This window comes from Mytilus edulis, chromosome 10, assembly GCF_963676685.1.
Source record: "Mytilus edulis chromosome 10, xbMytEdul2.2, whole genome shotgun sequence".
NCBI lineage: Eukaryota > Metazoa > Mollusca > Bivalvia > Mytilida > Mytilidae > Mytilus > Mytilus edulis.
This window is the reverse complement of record NC_092353.1, coordinates 23,578,000-23,593,129: the sequence shown is the minus strand read 5'-3', so window position 1 is coordinate 23,593,129 and position 15,130 is coordinate 23,578,000. Positions and strand designations below refer to the sequence as shown.

The 15,130-nt window shown below is 31.5% G+C and overlaps 1 protein-coding gene across 1 annotated transcript; it reads right to left on the bottom strand.

The window, feature by feature from the left end:
* Window positions 1–1,794: 1,794 nt before the first annotated feature.
* LOC139492384 (uncharacterized) lies at window positions 1,795–14,569 on the bottom strand. Its single transcript, XM_071280591.1, has 12 exons — window positions 14,507–14,569; window positions 13,301–13,435; window positions 11,604–11,683; window positions 11,128–11,199; window positions 10,718–10,868; window positions 9,521–9,661; window positions 8,664–8,740; window positions 8,099–8,173; window positions 7,274–7,394; window positions 6,794–6,903; window positions 4,246–4,357; window positions 1,795–2,112 (listed from the first exon to the last, which is right to left on the bottom strand). Exons 1-12 carry the CDS (start codon window positions 14,550–14,552, stop codon window positions 1,835–1,837), a joined length of 1,398 nt encoding a protein of 465 aa, XP_071136692.1. The 5' UTR covers window positions 14,553–14,569; the 3' UTR covers window positions 1,795–1,834.
* Window positions 14,570–15,130: the final 561 nt, after the last annotated feature.

Below are 15,130 nucleotides of genomic sequence, written 5' to 3'. Positions count from 1 at the left end.
AGCACAAACACCGACATCGTCTTCTCATGTTAATTATATTTAATCAGTGTTATACACAAACACATGTCATGATTTTCTTAACAATTCTAACAAGGACAGTCAAAACAATCTAGTAGTTAAAACAATACACTAAAAATAAAACATCGGTAAAATATATAAATAAATTAAGGCTCGTGACATTTTTAAATACCATATACATTATATAGGAACTAAAGTTCCTTTGTAATATCAGTTCAACAATGTATGAATGACATATTATTTCCACTAGAAGAAATATAACAAAAAACTTCTATCATATATAGATCTATTAGATAATTAGTTCAAAACATTGATTTGTATGTCAATATTTTATAGCTTTGTTTTATAAGATAAAGTATATGTGCAATTGTGATTTGGAATTTTTTTTTCTATAAGAATTACTGATCTGCTGGCGTTATAAGGGGAAATAATTTTAATTGAGTCATTGTATATTAAAAATTTAATGAATAATACCAGGCTTATGATTTCGCTTACAAAAGATTCATCAATACGACTTGAATAAAAAAAAAATGAAATGCAAAATTACTAATAAGTACATAGTTTAAGAGCATTAAGAACAAAACAGTTACGAAAGTTTTTTCAAAATAATGCTCATACATGTTATATTTTTGGGTGGTAGAATTTCATTAGTACTAAATTGAATAATTCAAAGTTTTGCAAAACAGTTAGTCGATAATTTTACCATATCAATAAAAATTCATGTCAATATAAAATAGCTGACTTCAAGCAAGTGATACCTACTTAATTTACAAAGAAGTTTGAATGATTTAAAGAACTTTGAATGTGTTCTACAAAATAATTAAAAATAAATTTTAGTGTTCTTTTAAGAACAAAGGATACTAGTTTAATAATCAGGGAAATAACGTTACAAACAGATTACTTATAAAATGACGGAAGTTGATAATAGTCCGACAGAATAAAATTTTGCTGATTTTAAGGTTATTTCAATTATTTCCCTTGAACAGTAGCAGATTGAAAAAATGCTTTAGAGAAATGTCCAAATTAGAATTACGCAAAAATTGCTGTTAGCAAACAGAGCTATAATTTATAGAACTACAAAACAATGTTTTGAATTAAATATCTACGAGATCTATTTATGATAGAAGTTTTCATGTCACAGTTAACCCTTCTAATTCAGTGACTCGTATTATGATAAGTCATCAGTTTGATTTGAAATTTATGACAAAGAAATCATCTAACTGGAACTGGATGGTAAGTATTAATTTTAATTTCACAGCACTCACTCACTTCATATTAACAACCTTTCACTTAAGCAATCTTCTAAAATATTTTTACCAGTTGATCAGTTAGTTGGAGAAGAAATCTTACTGATATTTGGTAGACAGTTTTAGCCTTTGCTATTGTGATACCACAAAGGTTTCTGGATAAGCACTGTAATGGTATCAAGTTGACTGAAACCGTGATCTTTTTCCTTTAAATATTTTTATGTTTTTTTGTCTCGGAGCCTGTAATATTTTACTATGAGATGTGGGGTTTTCTCATAGCTGAAAGCCGCCATACAATATCCCTGTTTTTAACAAAAATGCAATCATACACATACACAACAGGCATTGTTTAACACAATAATACTTTCATCTAGAATTGAAGACGAATTAATAAATATGAGTATGATGTGTTAATGTTTTTCTTTCTTTTTATATTGACCAATTATAGACAACTATCAAAGATATTAATATTCAATTTGAGCAGAAATTATGTAAATTGTTTATTATAAAAAGGACTTATAATTGGTCACAGCATTTATTTTAAAACAACTATAAAATCAACAAACATTTCATGGTTGACTGCCTAATGGATATTCGCACAAAGCTGGGTAGTGCTCTGCGCAGCTGCGATGATCCCAGTAGTAATTACCATTACCATGAAGATGACCATAAACATTGCGTTGTCCTATGTTAGCGCAATGTTCACCGTCTGACGCTATGTAAGGATGTGAATTAGGATTCCAATGAGTGTAAGCGTGGGAATTGATAATTAGACCTGTGCTGTTCCATCTCCATGGTTTATTAAACCTACTCCGAAAACGATATGCGTCTATCCAATAGAAAGGCTCTACAATAAATCACACGAAGGAAAATAAAGAAATTGAAACAGTTATAAGTTGTTTTTTTATATCGATTAGACCGTTGGTTTTCCCGTTTGAATGGTTTTACACTAGTAATTTTGGAGCCCTTCATAGCTTGTTGTTCGGTGTGAGCCAAGGCTCCGTGTTGAAGGCCGTACATTGACCTATAATGGTCTACTTTTTTAAATTGTTATTTAGATGGAGGGCTGTCTCATTGGCACTCACACCACATCTTCCTATATCTATACATGAAACAATGATCCAAAATGCTATTCTACATATCGTACTTGTTGCAAATGTCTTTGAAAATATTTTGTTAGCTGCTGATGACCACGAATAAGTGTTTTTACTTCTTTTAGATGCATTAAAGTATGAATTAAACATCGAACTCATAAAGGGGAAGTCCATAAATACAATTAACGACTACTGGTATATTGGTATATTCGGAAGAAAATGGTGGGTTAAACATGGTAATTAGCATTGATGGCCTAATTAGAACAATTGTTTATTATTTATTAAGGTTTCTACTCGCTGTTTACTCTTTTGATCATTTAAATAAATATTTATATACAACTGACACCAGCTTCATTGCGCGGACCTAAATTGGATCGTTATTCTTGAATGTAATTGGGAAGCTATTATTTTTTTTATCTTTGGAATACACTTCGGTAGATCATGTTGTCGATCAAGTACAGTACACATAAATAGGTAACTGGGGTTCGAAGAACGTTTAAATTGAAATAAAAGCACATAGGTTTGAGTTGCGAACTACAAGGATTAAACTAAGGCTTTTAAGTAAAGGATTGGAGTCAGTGATTAAGTTTATAACACAGCAATAACCTCTATAAAATGTGTAAATTACTTTACTAGTTCTACATTCAATATAGCTTTAGAGATCTCACAAACATGTTTAACCCCGCCGCATTTTTGCGCCTGTCCCAAGTCGGGAGCCTCTGGCCTATGTTAGTCTTGTATTATTTTAATTTTAGTTTTTTGTGTACAATTTGGAAATTAGTATGGCGTTCATTATCACTGGACTAGTATATATTTGTTTAGGGGCCTGCTGAAGGACGCCTCCGGGTGCGGGAATTTCTCGCTACATTGAAGACCTGTTGGTGACCCTCTGCTGTTGTTTTTTATTTGGGCGGGTTGTTGTCTCTTTGACACATTCCCCATTTCCATTCTCAATTTTATTTGTTATCCCGACTTAAACAAATTGATGACAAAGAACTTATTTGTACTTTATAAAGAAGTCGTGTTCATTTTTGTACTCCAGACGCACCTATTTTTTGTTGTTGTCGCTACATCATGTATGGTACATTGTTTCTAAAATTATGTTCCTTAAAAACAAATTAAGCCGTCAGCGTTCTCGTTCGAACTGTTTCACAAGTGTCACATAGAGTCATTTATAGCTGACTATGGGTTTTTTCTCGCACTATCAAAGGTCGTATTGTTACCTATAATTGATTGCATCTCGCCATTTGGACTCTTGTGGATATAAAGTTGTCTCATTGGCAATCATACCACATGTCCTTATTATTTTTTGAATATGCATGAAATATTTGCCACTGAACGTTAAGCGACCATTCATCAATCAATCAATCAATCAATATTGCAACACTCTTTCCATATATTGTAAATAATAATGGATAGCTTTTAAATATTTTCGCTTGAGAACAAAAGTAGTTTCCACATGAATTTAACACGCATGTTTTGATTTGACAAACTTGTATGCAATTAAATAATATCAAATGATAGATCATAAAAGTGTTTTCATAGAATGCCTAGCTTGTAATAAATAAAGGCAACATTAGTATACCGTTGTTCAAAAATCATACACCGAGAGAATATAAATGTTGGTTACAACTAAAACCGAGGAAAAACATCAACTATAAGAGGAAAAACAAAGGATCAACAGGATCACTGAATGAAATGCAACAAAAAAAAAACCGACAACATACATAGAAGCGAACTATTTGATAACAGCTGCCATAATTCTGACTTGGTACACAGAAATACAGTCCAAACACACGCAACTTGACAACAAATTTTGAATGAAGCATTTAAAAAAAAATTTAATGTTGAGAACCGGTCATACCATTATCATAACATACACATACCTTCCTTATATCCAAATGTGTGTTGTACATTAGCGAGAAAGGAGGACACATCATGATTTTCTTTCTCGCTACTTAAGATTGCTAATCTACTGCACATACTTTCACATTCATGCTAATAAAATAAAAAAACAAACATATACTAGATATTTAATTCATTTAGACGTGAAATAAACACTTAAGAATAAACTAGGTCGATATGAAACATTAATTCTGGCTATTCTGTACACAAATACTGGTACTAAGGGTTACACTATATGATATTATCAATTATGGAAAAGAAAACAACAGGTATATGCACGATCCAAAACGTTATCAAATTATATCAACGCAACATATACAAAGTTATAAAAGAATGGAGAAGCATACATGATGTTTAGTTCTGAATCAACGCAGGAAAGATGTTGTTTTATGATTAAACCAATTTGGCAAAACTTTAAGGAATGTTTGGTTCTCAACGCTCTTCAACATCGTACTTTATTTGGCCTTTTAAACATTTTTTTTATTGGAGCGTCACTGATGAGTTTTCTGTAGACGAAACGCACGAAAGGCGTTAACATAAAATTTTAACCCTGGTATCTATGATGAGTTAATTGAGAAGAAAGAGACCAGCATAAACGAAACTGTTTGCTTGAAAAGAAGATTCTATTTTATCCAACCCGTTGGCCTGTACTATTTTCCTATTCATCTAAGTGAATCAGGATGAAAGGAGAAAGGAGTAGGTCCAGTAAGGGCCGATTTTGGCCTCAATTTTCAAGTTCATCTGACGAAATATTTTAGACACTTTTAAAACACTTAAGTGTCTATTTCAATTGATTCAATTAGTTTTTGTGAAAGATTTTAACTGATTTAGTCATTAAAAACGCTCCGATTCAAGCTTGAATATGAAAAATCTATCAAATTTGCCAAAAATCGTCACTTTTCAGATGGTTTTTGTCAAAAATGAAAGTGGCCGCATCCGTGTTCATCCTCAACCTTTATATATATAATGTATTATCATCAAATACAACTTACGTTTCAATATTATGAATGAACACGAATGCGGCCACTTTCATTTTAGACAGAAACCATCTAAAATTTAACTAAAATGCTGAAATTGTGAAGATTTCAGTAATTTAGCATGACTTTATGATGCTAGTACCCGATATATGTGCATTGTATTGTCAAAAACAGCCCATATTTATGTAGCAGAATCATTCTACTTTCCAATAAATAGCTTAACGATTACATTATCACAACTTTGTTAAACTGCTATATTTTGGGGCAAAAAAGGGGTCTTACTGAACCTACTCCTTTAATTGGTCGAGACAAAAATAAAAAAGATACCAATGAGGCACTACAAAATATTAGTAGAAGAACAAGTCCACACAAAAAAACTACTGATATAGTAATATCAACTAACAAAAATGAGAATGAAATTAGGTGCTCTATCTCTATCAATAACAACAATTATTATTGAGTCTTCACAAATCTAAACGAAGCTTTTTATCGCCGTCAGTTATTGTTACTTCCTTGTCCCCCCCCCCAAGAAAATATATTCATAAGCCGTTTCCCATCATATAAAAAAATAAAATCAGAAAACTGAACTCCGAGGAAAATTCGAAAAGAAAAGTCCCTTATCAAATTGCAAAATCAAAAGCTATACCACATTAAACGATGGATACCAACTGTCATATTCCTAACATCGTAAAGGCATTTTCTTATGTAAGCTGCCTGCAAACCAGTCTAATACCTCGTTGTGAGAATATGGACAAGCATTACGGAAGTATAGTTGAATTTAAACTTAAAGTAATGATCTCTTAGTTCGTGTGTCAAGTGGATTGTAAGCCTGTGGCCAACTGAAATGTGAAGGAGTCGGTTTTATAAACTTACAAAGAACCGGCTATCAATTGATTTTCTTACAACGAAAAGTACAATTCGAACGCATACAAGCAAATAACTCAAGTATGTCCAACCCAGATAAACCTGTAATTGGTTGAAATTATTCTATATCTCCAAATAAGATTCATATCAAATTTATTATCAGATAAACAACAAGATACCTCATTAATTATATAAACTATAATTTGAATAATCAATTGTGATTTACTTTAGTTGAGAGTGCTACAAAACAATGATTCGTTGATATCGATAAATACACTCATCGTAGAGGTCTGGATTGAGTTTTTAGTAAATGGTTTGCCAAATATATCCAAGGTTATCTCTTCTTGTGGTAGAAAAGCTTAAGAATTTCGAAAATTCAAAGTTTTGTTAATAGTTAATTTATAATTATGACCATATCAATGATAACATATTGATGCATGTCAACACAGAAGTGCTGACTACTGGACTGGTAATACCCCTGAGGAATAAAAATCCACCAGTAGTGGGTATCGACCTAGTGGTTGTAAATAAACTCATCGTAGATACCAACCAGTGTTAATCAAAAATATAATATCAAACAAAAGTATCGCAGGAAGATAATCTTCATAAGCTATTTAACGCTTCGTCTTTTATTTCAAATGCTCTCATCAGATGGTAATGAAACGCATTATGAATATTCACAACTTACCTTTGCAGCTGTTCTTGTTTTCTTCCATCGACCAACAAAATAGCAAGTGTCTGCACTTTTTGCAAAACCAATAGGACAGTCACCAGCCTTTAATATGTTAGGTTGACAATCTGTTTTAAATATAGTAGGATATCCTATAGTATTGTTGTCTTTCATTCATAGCTCTAGTCACATCTTTTGTCAGCATGCAGCAAGTCTTGCTGACAGTTTTTTCTAGTATGTATTACCCATATCTTGTCTCAATTTAATGAGTAAATAAAGGGTATAAACCCTTGTTAGTTGTCATCGACCGCATGGCAAAATCTAAATTAATGTCTTTTCTTCTTGATATCACGAAACAGTGGTAAACAATTAAATGATGACATGCGCTCTGAGTTTCTAGCGATAACTTTGCATTTCAGTCTGCTGTCATGAAAATGGAAATTATCAGTCAGTTAGATCAAAAGAAAAAAATCGTAAAATAACGATAATAGTTATTACCTAAAGGAAGTCCGAGATTTTTTACATGTGTAATGGTCTGCTTTGGAAGATAAAATGCATTACAGAAACTAGTGTTACAACATGTCCCATCTATATCTCTGGATAACAGATTGCTACATGTCTGTGAGGAAAAGGAAAGTTATAAATTTCATTTTAAAATGACAATTGAATTATTTCATTTTTGTTAAAAGTGCAAATTAATAGATTATTGCCTTGTGATGTAACTTGAAACATTCGCAAACCTTATTTTTAAAGTCCAATATGTAACACAATTAATGTTTTCAAAATAAGAAAGTTCAAGCATATTTTTTTTTAAAACTTATCATGAGATTAAATGAAAACATTTTTATACTCATGAATAAATACATGAAATTGAAATTAGATATTAAATGTTATCTTGAAGGGATGACTTCAACTCTACCACTCAAAATTCTAATTTCAATAGCTTCCTATTAAGCTTGGAATACCGTTTCAATATATACACTCCAAAGTAAGGCATTGATTGAATGGTGATACAAAGAGATGGAAACCTCAAGTTTGTCGTTAATACTTGTTCTCAACCAACACCCATTGTCAATTTCTAGTATTAATTGTAACTATAGGGCAGGTTTGACTATATCTATGGTATCAGTTATTTCCAGTTCGACTAAATAGATGCGTTCAACATAGTCACAAAAACCTATGTTAATTACGAAGAGGACGTCATCTACAAAGCAAAACCATAAAAGGATTAAGGCAGCTTTTTTTCTGAGAAGCATCTGTTTTAAATCTGCCTCTTAAATTTAGACAGTAATCACTAAAACATTGGAATATGTACATATGCACCTGCTTTTCAATACATCCTAATTTGTATCCACTCTGAAAACCGGACACATGAGTTTCTGCTGCTACACAAACCTCCTGGAAGTTTAGAAATAACATATTTCAAATTCGATTAATGTTACTGTCATATATAAACTAACTCCTTTTTATTAGTTCTGTAGCAATTATAACTGGTGTGTTTTGCTATAAGTTGTTGCATTCATATCGGCAAACTGTTTTTTAGCTTTAAAGATTTGCAGCGGCCATTTTAAATTTATCTCGAAAATTGACGAAATACTATCAATACATTCTGATGTTTTCTAATATTTCGATATAAACTGGCTGACAAAAGGAATCTTTTTTTTCATATTAAATGTCATTGTTTTTTTTTCAATATCTTTTTCCATTTTCATCTTAATTCATCTTATTCATAATAAAAGCATTATACAGTCGTTATAAAATTAGAGATATATTCTTTTTGCATTTAGATATATTTATTTAAAGAAAGAGAAAGTAGCAAATATTGAGGTATTTTGCTTTTTTGTTGAAATTTTTGTTGCAGTTTTATTTCTGATAATAAATAAATTACCGTATGTTTATTACACTGAACCTTACTGGAACAGTTATGTGGTTGGTTCACAAGAGAACAATCATAACATGTGAAAGCTACAAAATAATGCAAAGGAAATAAAAATAGCCGCATATTATTACTAGATATAAGAAAATGTGGTATGAGTGCCAATGAGACAACTCTCAATCCAAGTCACAATTTATAAAAGTAAATCATTTTAGGTCAAAGTACGGTTTGCAACACGGAGCCTTGGCTCACAACGAACAGCAAGCTATAAAAGGCCCCAAAATGACCAGTGTAAAACATTCTAATGGGACAACGGTCTAATCCATATAAAAAACGAAAAATGAGAAAACACTTATGAACCACATCAAGAAACGAAAACTACTGAACATCAGATTCATGACTTAGGACAGGTGCAAACAATTCCAGAGGGTTTAAACGTTTTTTTCCCACTCCTATTTGAAATAATAGTTTAACATCCAAACATAGAAAGTCACACTATAAAATATCAATTTAAATGGCTTAACTCAATCAAAAGACATATTAACTACTAGTTCACAATGCCAATCCTACAGTTTTATCAAAATGTTTATGTTGTAGAGTTGATTATATTTATTACCTACCTTGTCTCACTTTAATTGCATTTTGCGCGATTTGATTGTTTACATTTCATGTTGTCACAGCTTTATATACCTCATCAAGATATATACCGAAGTTAGGTTTGCTGTTTTTCTATTTATTCACGAACAATTTAATATATTCATATGCGTAATATTGTGCAAAAAGAATTGCATTAGTCAAAAGAATGTTCTACATGCTTTTCTGAACTCATTATTGCATTTTTCTTAAATTTTTTATCATTACATACTTACAGCATTGTCCGCAGGTTTGTGGACAAAGCGAAGAAACACATTGTTTATCACATCCCTTGTTCTGTGACAAAAATCTACATGCTTCTGTGTCTAGTTCGTGACATCCTTGGCTGACACCTTTATCTTTGGACGTTGGTTGAACTGATAAAGAGAACGAAATAGTTGAGGTAAAAGGACAAGCCTGTCTGTATTATTCTTAATCACATATAAAGTTGACCTTCGATCAAACTTTAACTTATTGTTGAAACTAATCCTTCAATACTATGTTATGGCTTTGATTTTATGGTTTTAATTGTTGTTCATTTGTTGCCTTGTTAAAAGAGCTTGATTTACCTTATCAATGAATGCTGAAAAAAATATTATATATGCCTTTCACTTTGTATTCCCACGGAACTAGCCTATTTTAATATTCGAAAAGTGTATAGGAGAAATTTATACTTATCCGTTTAAAAACAGGGGTAGACACTGATGGATAATTTAAACATACAAGGCAAAAGGAAAGAAAGAAAGAAACGACAATGACAAACAAGTTCAGACAATACTACGTAGAATAATATTAGAACGTGCAACACATAGAAAACCAAAATAACTGAGAGTGATTTCGGATGCTCCGTTCGGGTAGTAGATTCTGCTTCACACGTTGTACCAATTATATTATTCATGGTATTGCCATGATTGGTGTGAATGATACATATGATTTAAAAAAAAACTTAAAATAATCATTCTAAAGCATGGAGTGTTTTAGTTAAAGGTAAAAGCATTTATTTTTTGCTGACAATCTGGAGTAAATTTTAAATACCTGCGTAACCGTACTACATGCATATGAAAAAGAGAGTCGCAAATGTATATACAAATAAGAAAACTAGATTTAATTTCCAATTTCACATTTATTCACAATATATGTTTGATTTACGTATATCACACAATTATAATGTTTTCTGTATTAATACAAAGACATCTAGTCTCTTTTCTTTTCAAAATGGTAACACAGACACAGAATCTTTAACTTTTGTCTTTTGTCCTTTTAATATTGATAAGATCTATACATTTAGAATAGACAATTTTCATTGGTTTTTTTTACCATTACAACAGTGGTCGTAATTGTAAATGTATCTTTGAAAACATTGAGTTCAAATATGTCTAAGAATATAATGGATAATTCACCTTATTCATTAGCGTGACAGAAAATATACAAACCAGTTAGAACTGTAGGCATTGAAACATTGTCTGGCTCTTTGTATTTATTGCACAAATCGGAACTACAGCATCCACCCAACAAATCAACGGTTCGCCTTACGTTTGGCATGGAAGGATGATCAGATATCAAACCAAACAATGAACTGCAAATCTGGAATTTCGAACAATGTATATTGACTATTTGATTTAAATTTTCTTTTTTATTGAATAAACAAATGAATGAATAGATAGATATATCAAATAAGAAATAAACACAATTGATCTCGCGTGTTCAAGTAGTTATACATCTTTGGTTATCATTGTTTTGTGTTGGAGAGTTCCTGATCATGACGAACCAGGTAAACTTATAAATTTTATTTTCATTTGAAAGTTTTGATAATGCCGTAACAATTAAAGTAGATGGTACCTGCCTCCTTATCTACACAACCCAACTGATACACCTTTTCATATAATGGTGTGACTGTTTGCGTTGCTATACACATCTGTAAAATAGAAATGAAAAGAACTGAATTTTTTGTGTTTGGGAAGAGATAGAGAGGGAATATTTTTGGTTATGAATTATATATACATGTATTACTGTTTAATATAAATGTGCTAAATAATCCTTTATGTTACTATACACTATAGGGTTTGCTCATTGTTGAAGGATTACGACAAACTGTTGATGCTTACATCCTCATCTCTTGGTATTAGGTGGATAATTGTATTGGCAAATCGTATTTTTATGTAAAAATTTCTTGTCTGATCCGCGGTTTTATTTTGTTGTCGAATTGTTTTCTCACTGGAATGTACGATTAACTAGTCTTTTTTAATATGAAAACAGTATGTATATCTATGTCTTGAAAATAAATTAAAAAAAAAGTTTAAAGATAAATTAACATTATACCATTGACAAATTACTGCATTTAACAGTGTGTGTACAGTTAGCTGGGTGATCCACACTGTCACAAGAGTAACATGTCAGTGCTGCAATACGGAGAAAACTATATCAATAAACTACAACCCTATTTTATTGTATCTTCCACAAATATTATTACTCAAAAACTGTAATAAAACTAACATATACAATACTAGAAGGAAACTCGGTTCAAATATATTCTGTATTTCATTGTTTGGTTCGATAAATGTAAGATAATGAATATGGAATAGTTATACAATGTAGTGCCGCTACGTTAAACGAGAAGAGGCTTAAAAGTGTAGCTAGTTGGTATTTTTATTTTGAAACATTGCAAGTATTATGGTAGTATATGATTTTTGGTAACATCGCATTCATGACAGGATAAACATTATAGAATGAAGATAAAGATTCGGTTATTGTTAGAATTTATCTTGCAGTTCACAATTTTGTTTACTTGGTTTGATGTCGATCTTAAGTTTTAGTATAGGTACCTTACTGCAAAAGGTTAACTATTGCAACAAATCACGTTCTTCTGCAATATTTAGTCGTCAGTCGTTTACTTTTCCATTATCCATAGAAATATGAGGTCCAATTTAAAATATATATATATTTAGGGTATCTTGATAAAAGTTTATGTTTTTCTGTTCTGACTTGGAAAAATACAAAAATATAACAAAAGTAAGGTAAGCTTTTTTATGTTTTAAAACCCATAATGTAGATAGAGAAAATCTATTAGAATATCAAGATCTACATATCTTCAACTTCAACCAAGATTATCAAGCTAACTGTATAAATCCTAAAAGAGTTAGTGTTTTTTTTTATCCTGAAATCAATCTTGTATTGTACAAAAAACAGATACACAAATAGTTTTTTGCTTTATTTAATAACGTCTCCTGCTACCCCACTTCCATGTTGAGCAATTGGTAATTTGGATAATCAAATGACAAAACACATCAAAAACGAATGGACAACAACTGTCATATTCCTGACTTGGTAGACATGGCAACAGGAAGAAGTGCTGCACATATTTATGAGTTATAATTTATGAATGAATTAGCAAAGACCCATCGAAACAACATCTGATACAAACATTTATTAACACTTTTAGATATTTGGATGATATATTGACTCTCCATAATGACGACTTCAGTATGTACACTGTTGAACTGACTTAAAATAATGGTAACACTAACATAAACACTCGCATGTCAGTAACTGATATTAGTCATTTGTTAATTTATGTTGCATTATCATTTTTATCAGTTTCTTTTGTTATTTATTCTTTTAAACAGAGTTTTACTGTGCATATTGCTGTGTGTTTTTTTAATTCTCAATTGACTAGAGGTATAGAGGAGGATTGAGATCTCAAAACACATTTTTAACCCTACTGCACTTTTTCGCCTGTTCCAAGTCAGCATCCTCTGGCCGTTGTTAGTCTTGTATGTTTAGTTTTTTTAAACTTTAGCTCATTGATATGTTATAAAGTTAAGATTGACGTCCAATTTCACTGAACTAGTAAATATTGTGATTTATTGGCCAGCTGTAGCCCGCCTCCAGGTTTTTTTTTCTCTCGTTGTGTTGAAGAACCATTGGTGGGCTTCGGCTGTTTTCTGCTTTATGGTCTGGTTCGTGTATCTCTGACACATTCTCCATTTCTATTCTCATTTGATTAATGCAATACATACGACACTGGTCACATGTACTAGGGCACAAACGAGCAGTACAGTTATCTTGGCACAAGTCTGGTTTAATGGCAGCTAAACGTTGACATGCTAAGGTATTGTGATCATTGCATATACTAGCACTTTGTATTCCTAAAACTAGAACAAGTTTTGTATCACTATGTTTTGTTTTTTAACGCGTTCGATGAAATACATTATACATATGAAAACAATATTGCAACAGAACAGCTAGCGAATCGAACCCATCGATATACTGGAATTTTCTTATACAATGCATTTCCAAAGACCATTTCCCGTAAAATAATTATCATTTGACACTTATTTTGCATATATTCCATCTTCCTGCCTTATATATCATGTACTGTGCTATGAAGCTGGATTACAACGATCTGACGAAGAAAGGTAACACCCAGCCACCGAAAGCTTTATTCTAGAGCCTATGTGGCTGAGTGGTCTAGCGCGTCGGGCATAGTGAAAGGCGATTTGGTGCCATGATATCTCAGTAGCATGAGTTCGAATCCTGGCTTGGGAAGAACAACAAATTTGCGAAAGCAAATTTACAAATCTAACATTGAATGGCTGATTATAAGACGAATTACATATATAGTTAACAAAATTGATGTTCCATATAATTTTCATAAGGGACACATATCTCAAAAATATATTATCGCAGCAGTTTCTAATATTTACTCAAAATAATTCCGATGTCAATCTTTGGCATTAATGGCATTAAACGGAAAATTATAAGAAAAGAAGTGATTAAAGCATTTAAGATATTCATTTTTTCAAATTATTCCTATTTTAAAATATATTGTTTGAAAACATTAAGTCTGCAAAAACCAAATATGAGTAACGCATTTGTATTAATTTTCGTCGTATAAAAGGTCTGACACAACTCCTTGTTTATACAGATATATTGCGCTGAATAGAACGAAATTCAAAAGTCAAAAGGAAAAGTAGCACATGGATGAACAACTCTATGTAGCTTACAAAATTGGAGAGTCCGAGAGAAGAATAATTGCGCAATTTACGGACACAATTTGAATGCATGCATTCGCATAATGAAAATTCAGCGAGGACAACGGACTTCGTTAGTATTGACGATTATATTATGAATGTCCCGTTTATTTAAAAGTGTGGTATTTGTACGTAAATAAAACAACTAAGGATTATAAAGTACAGGAAGTTTAGCCGTATATATTTATTTACCTAAAGTATTGATAATGATTCCTAAAATCAGGGTCAAAATCTTCATGGCTGTAAAGTGTAACCCTGTGAAATCTTATCTTGTTGATAATTTAGAACTTGATTTACCTTTCTCGTAATGTGGAGGCGAGACATATTTTATTTCTATTTCAAACATAGGCATGGACACGACAATCATATTTATATTTAGACAGTCTTCAACTATCAGTTATAATGATTTCAACATTTTCCCCACTATATTGTATTGAATACTTATTCTTAATATTATATATGGGCAAAGAAAGGGGTATTTTATGTCACTGAAACAACAACCAAAATGACATAAAAAAAGATTTTCACAGATAAAAATACAACATACAAATGCTTAGTATTTTCAATTCTAAACCCTATCGGTCTATGAAAGTTAAAGAATATTCTGTTGGTCTTGAACGAGAAGGTCTGGTGAATCCGAAATAATTTTTTAACTGACCTAGTACACAGTTTTAGTAAAGAGCCATCTTAGTACCCTCCCCGCGATGCAGACTCATTGGTGGCCTTTGGCTGATGTCTGCTCTTTGGTCAGCTTGATGTTTCTTTGAAATAATCCCCATATCCATTATAAATTGTATTACATTTCCAAATTATATA

Bases quoted from the DNA above. Each gene is read 5' to 3' on its own strand.
- LOC139492384 (XM_071280591.1), bottom strand. From the start codon at position 14,552: ATGAAGATTTTGACCCTGATTTTAGGAATCATTATCAATACTTTAG. The intron at 11,684-13,300 runs GTATGTATTGCA...TCCGTATTGCAG, and splicing joins TAGTACATGTGACCAGTGTC to CACTGACATGTTACTCTTGT. The intron at 4,358-6,793 runs GTAAGTTGTGAA...TTATTTTATTAG, and splicing joins AAACAAGAACAGCTGCAAAG to CATGAATGTGAAAGTATGTG.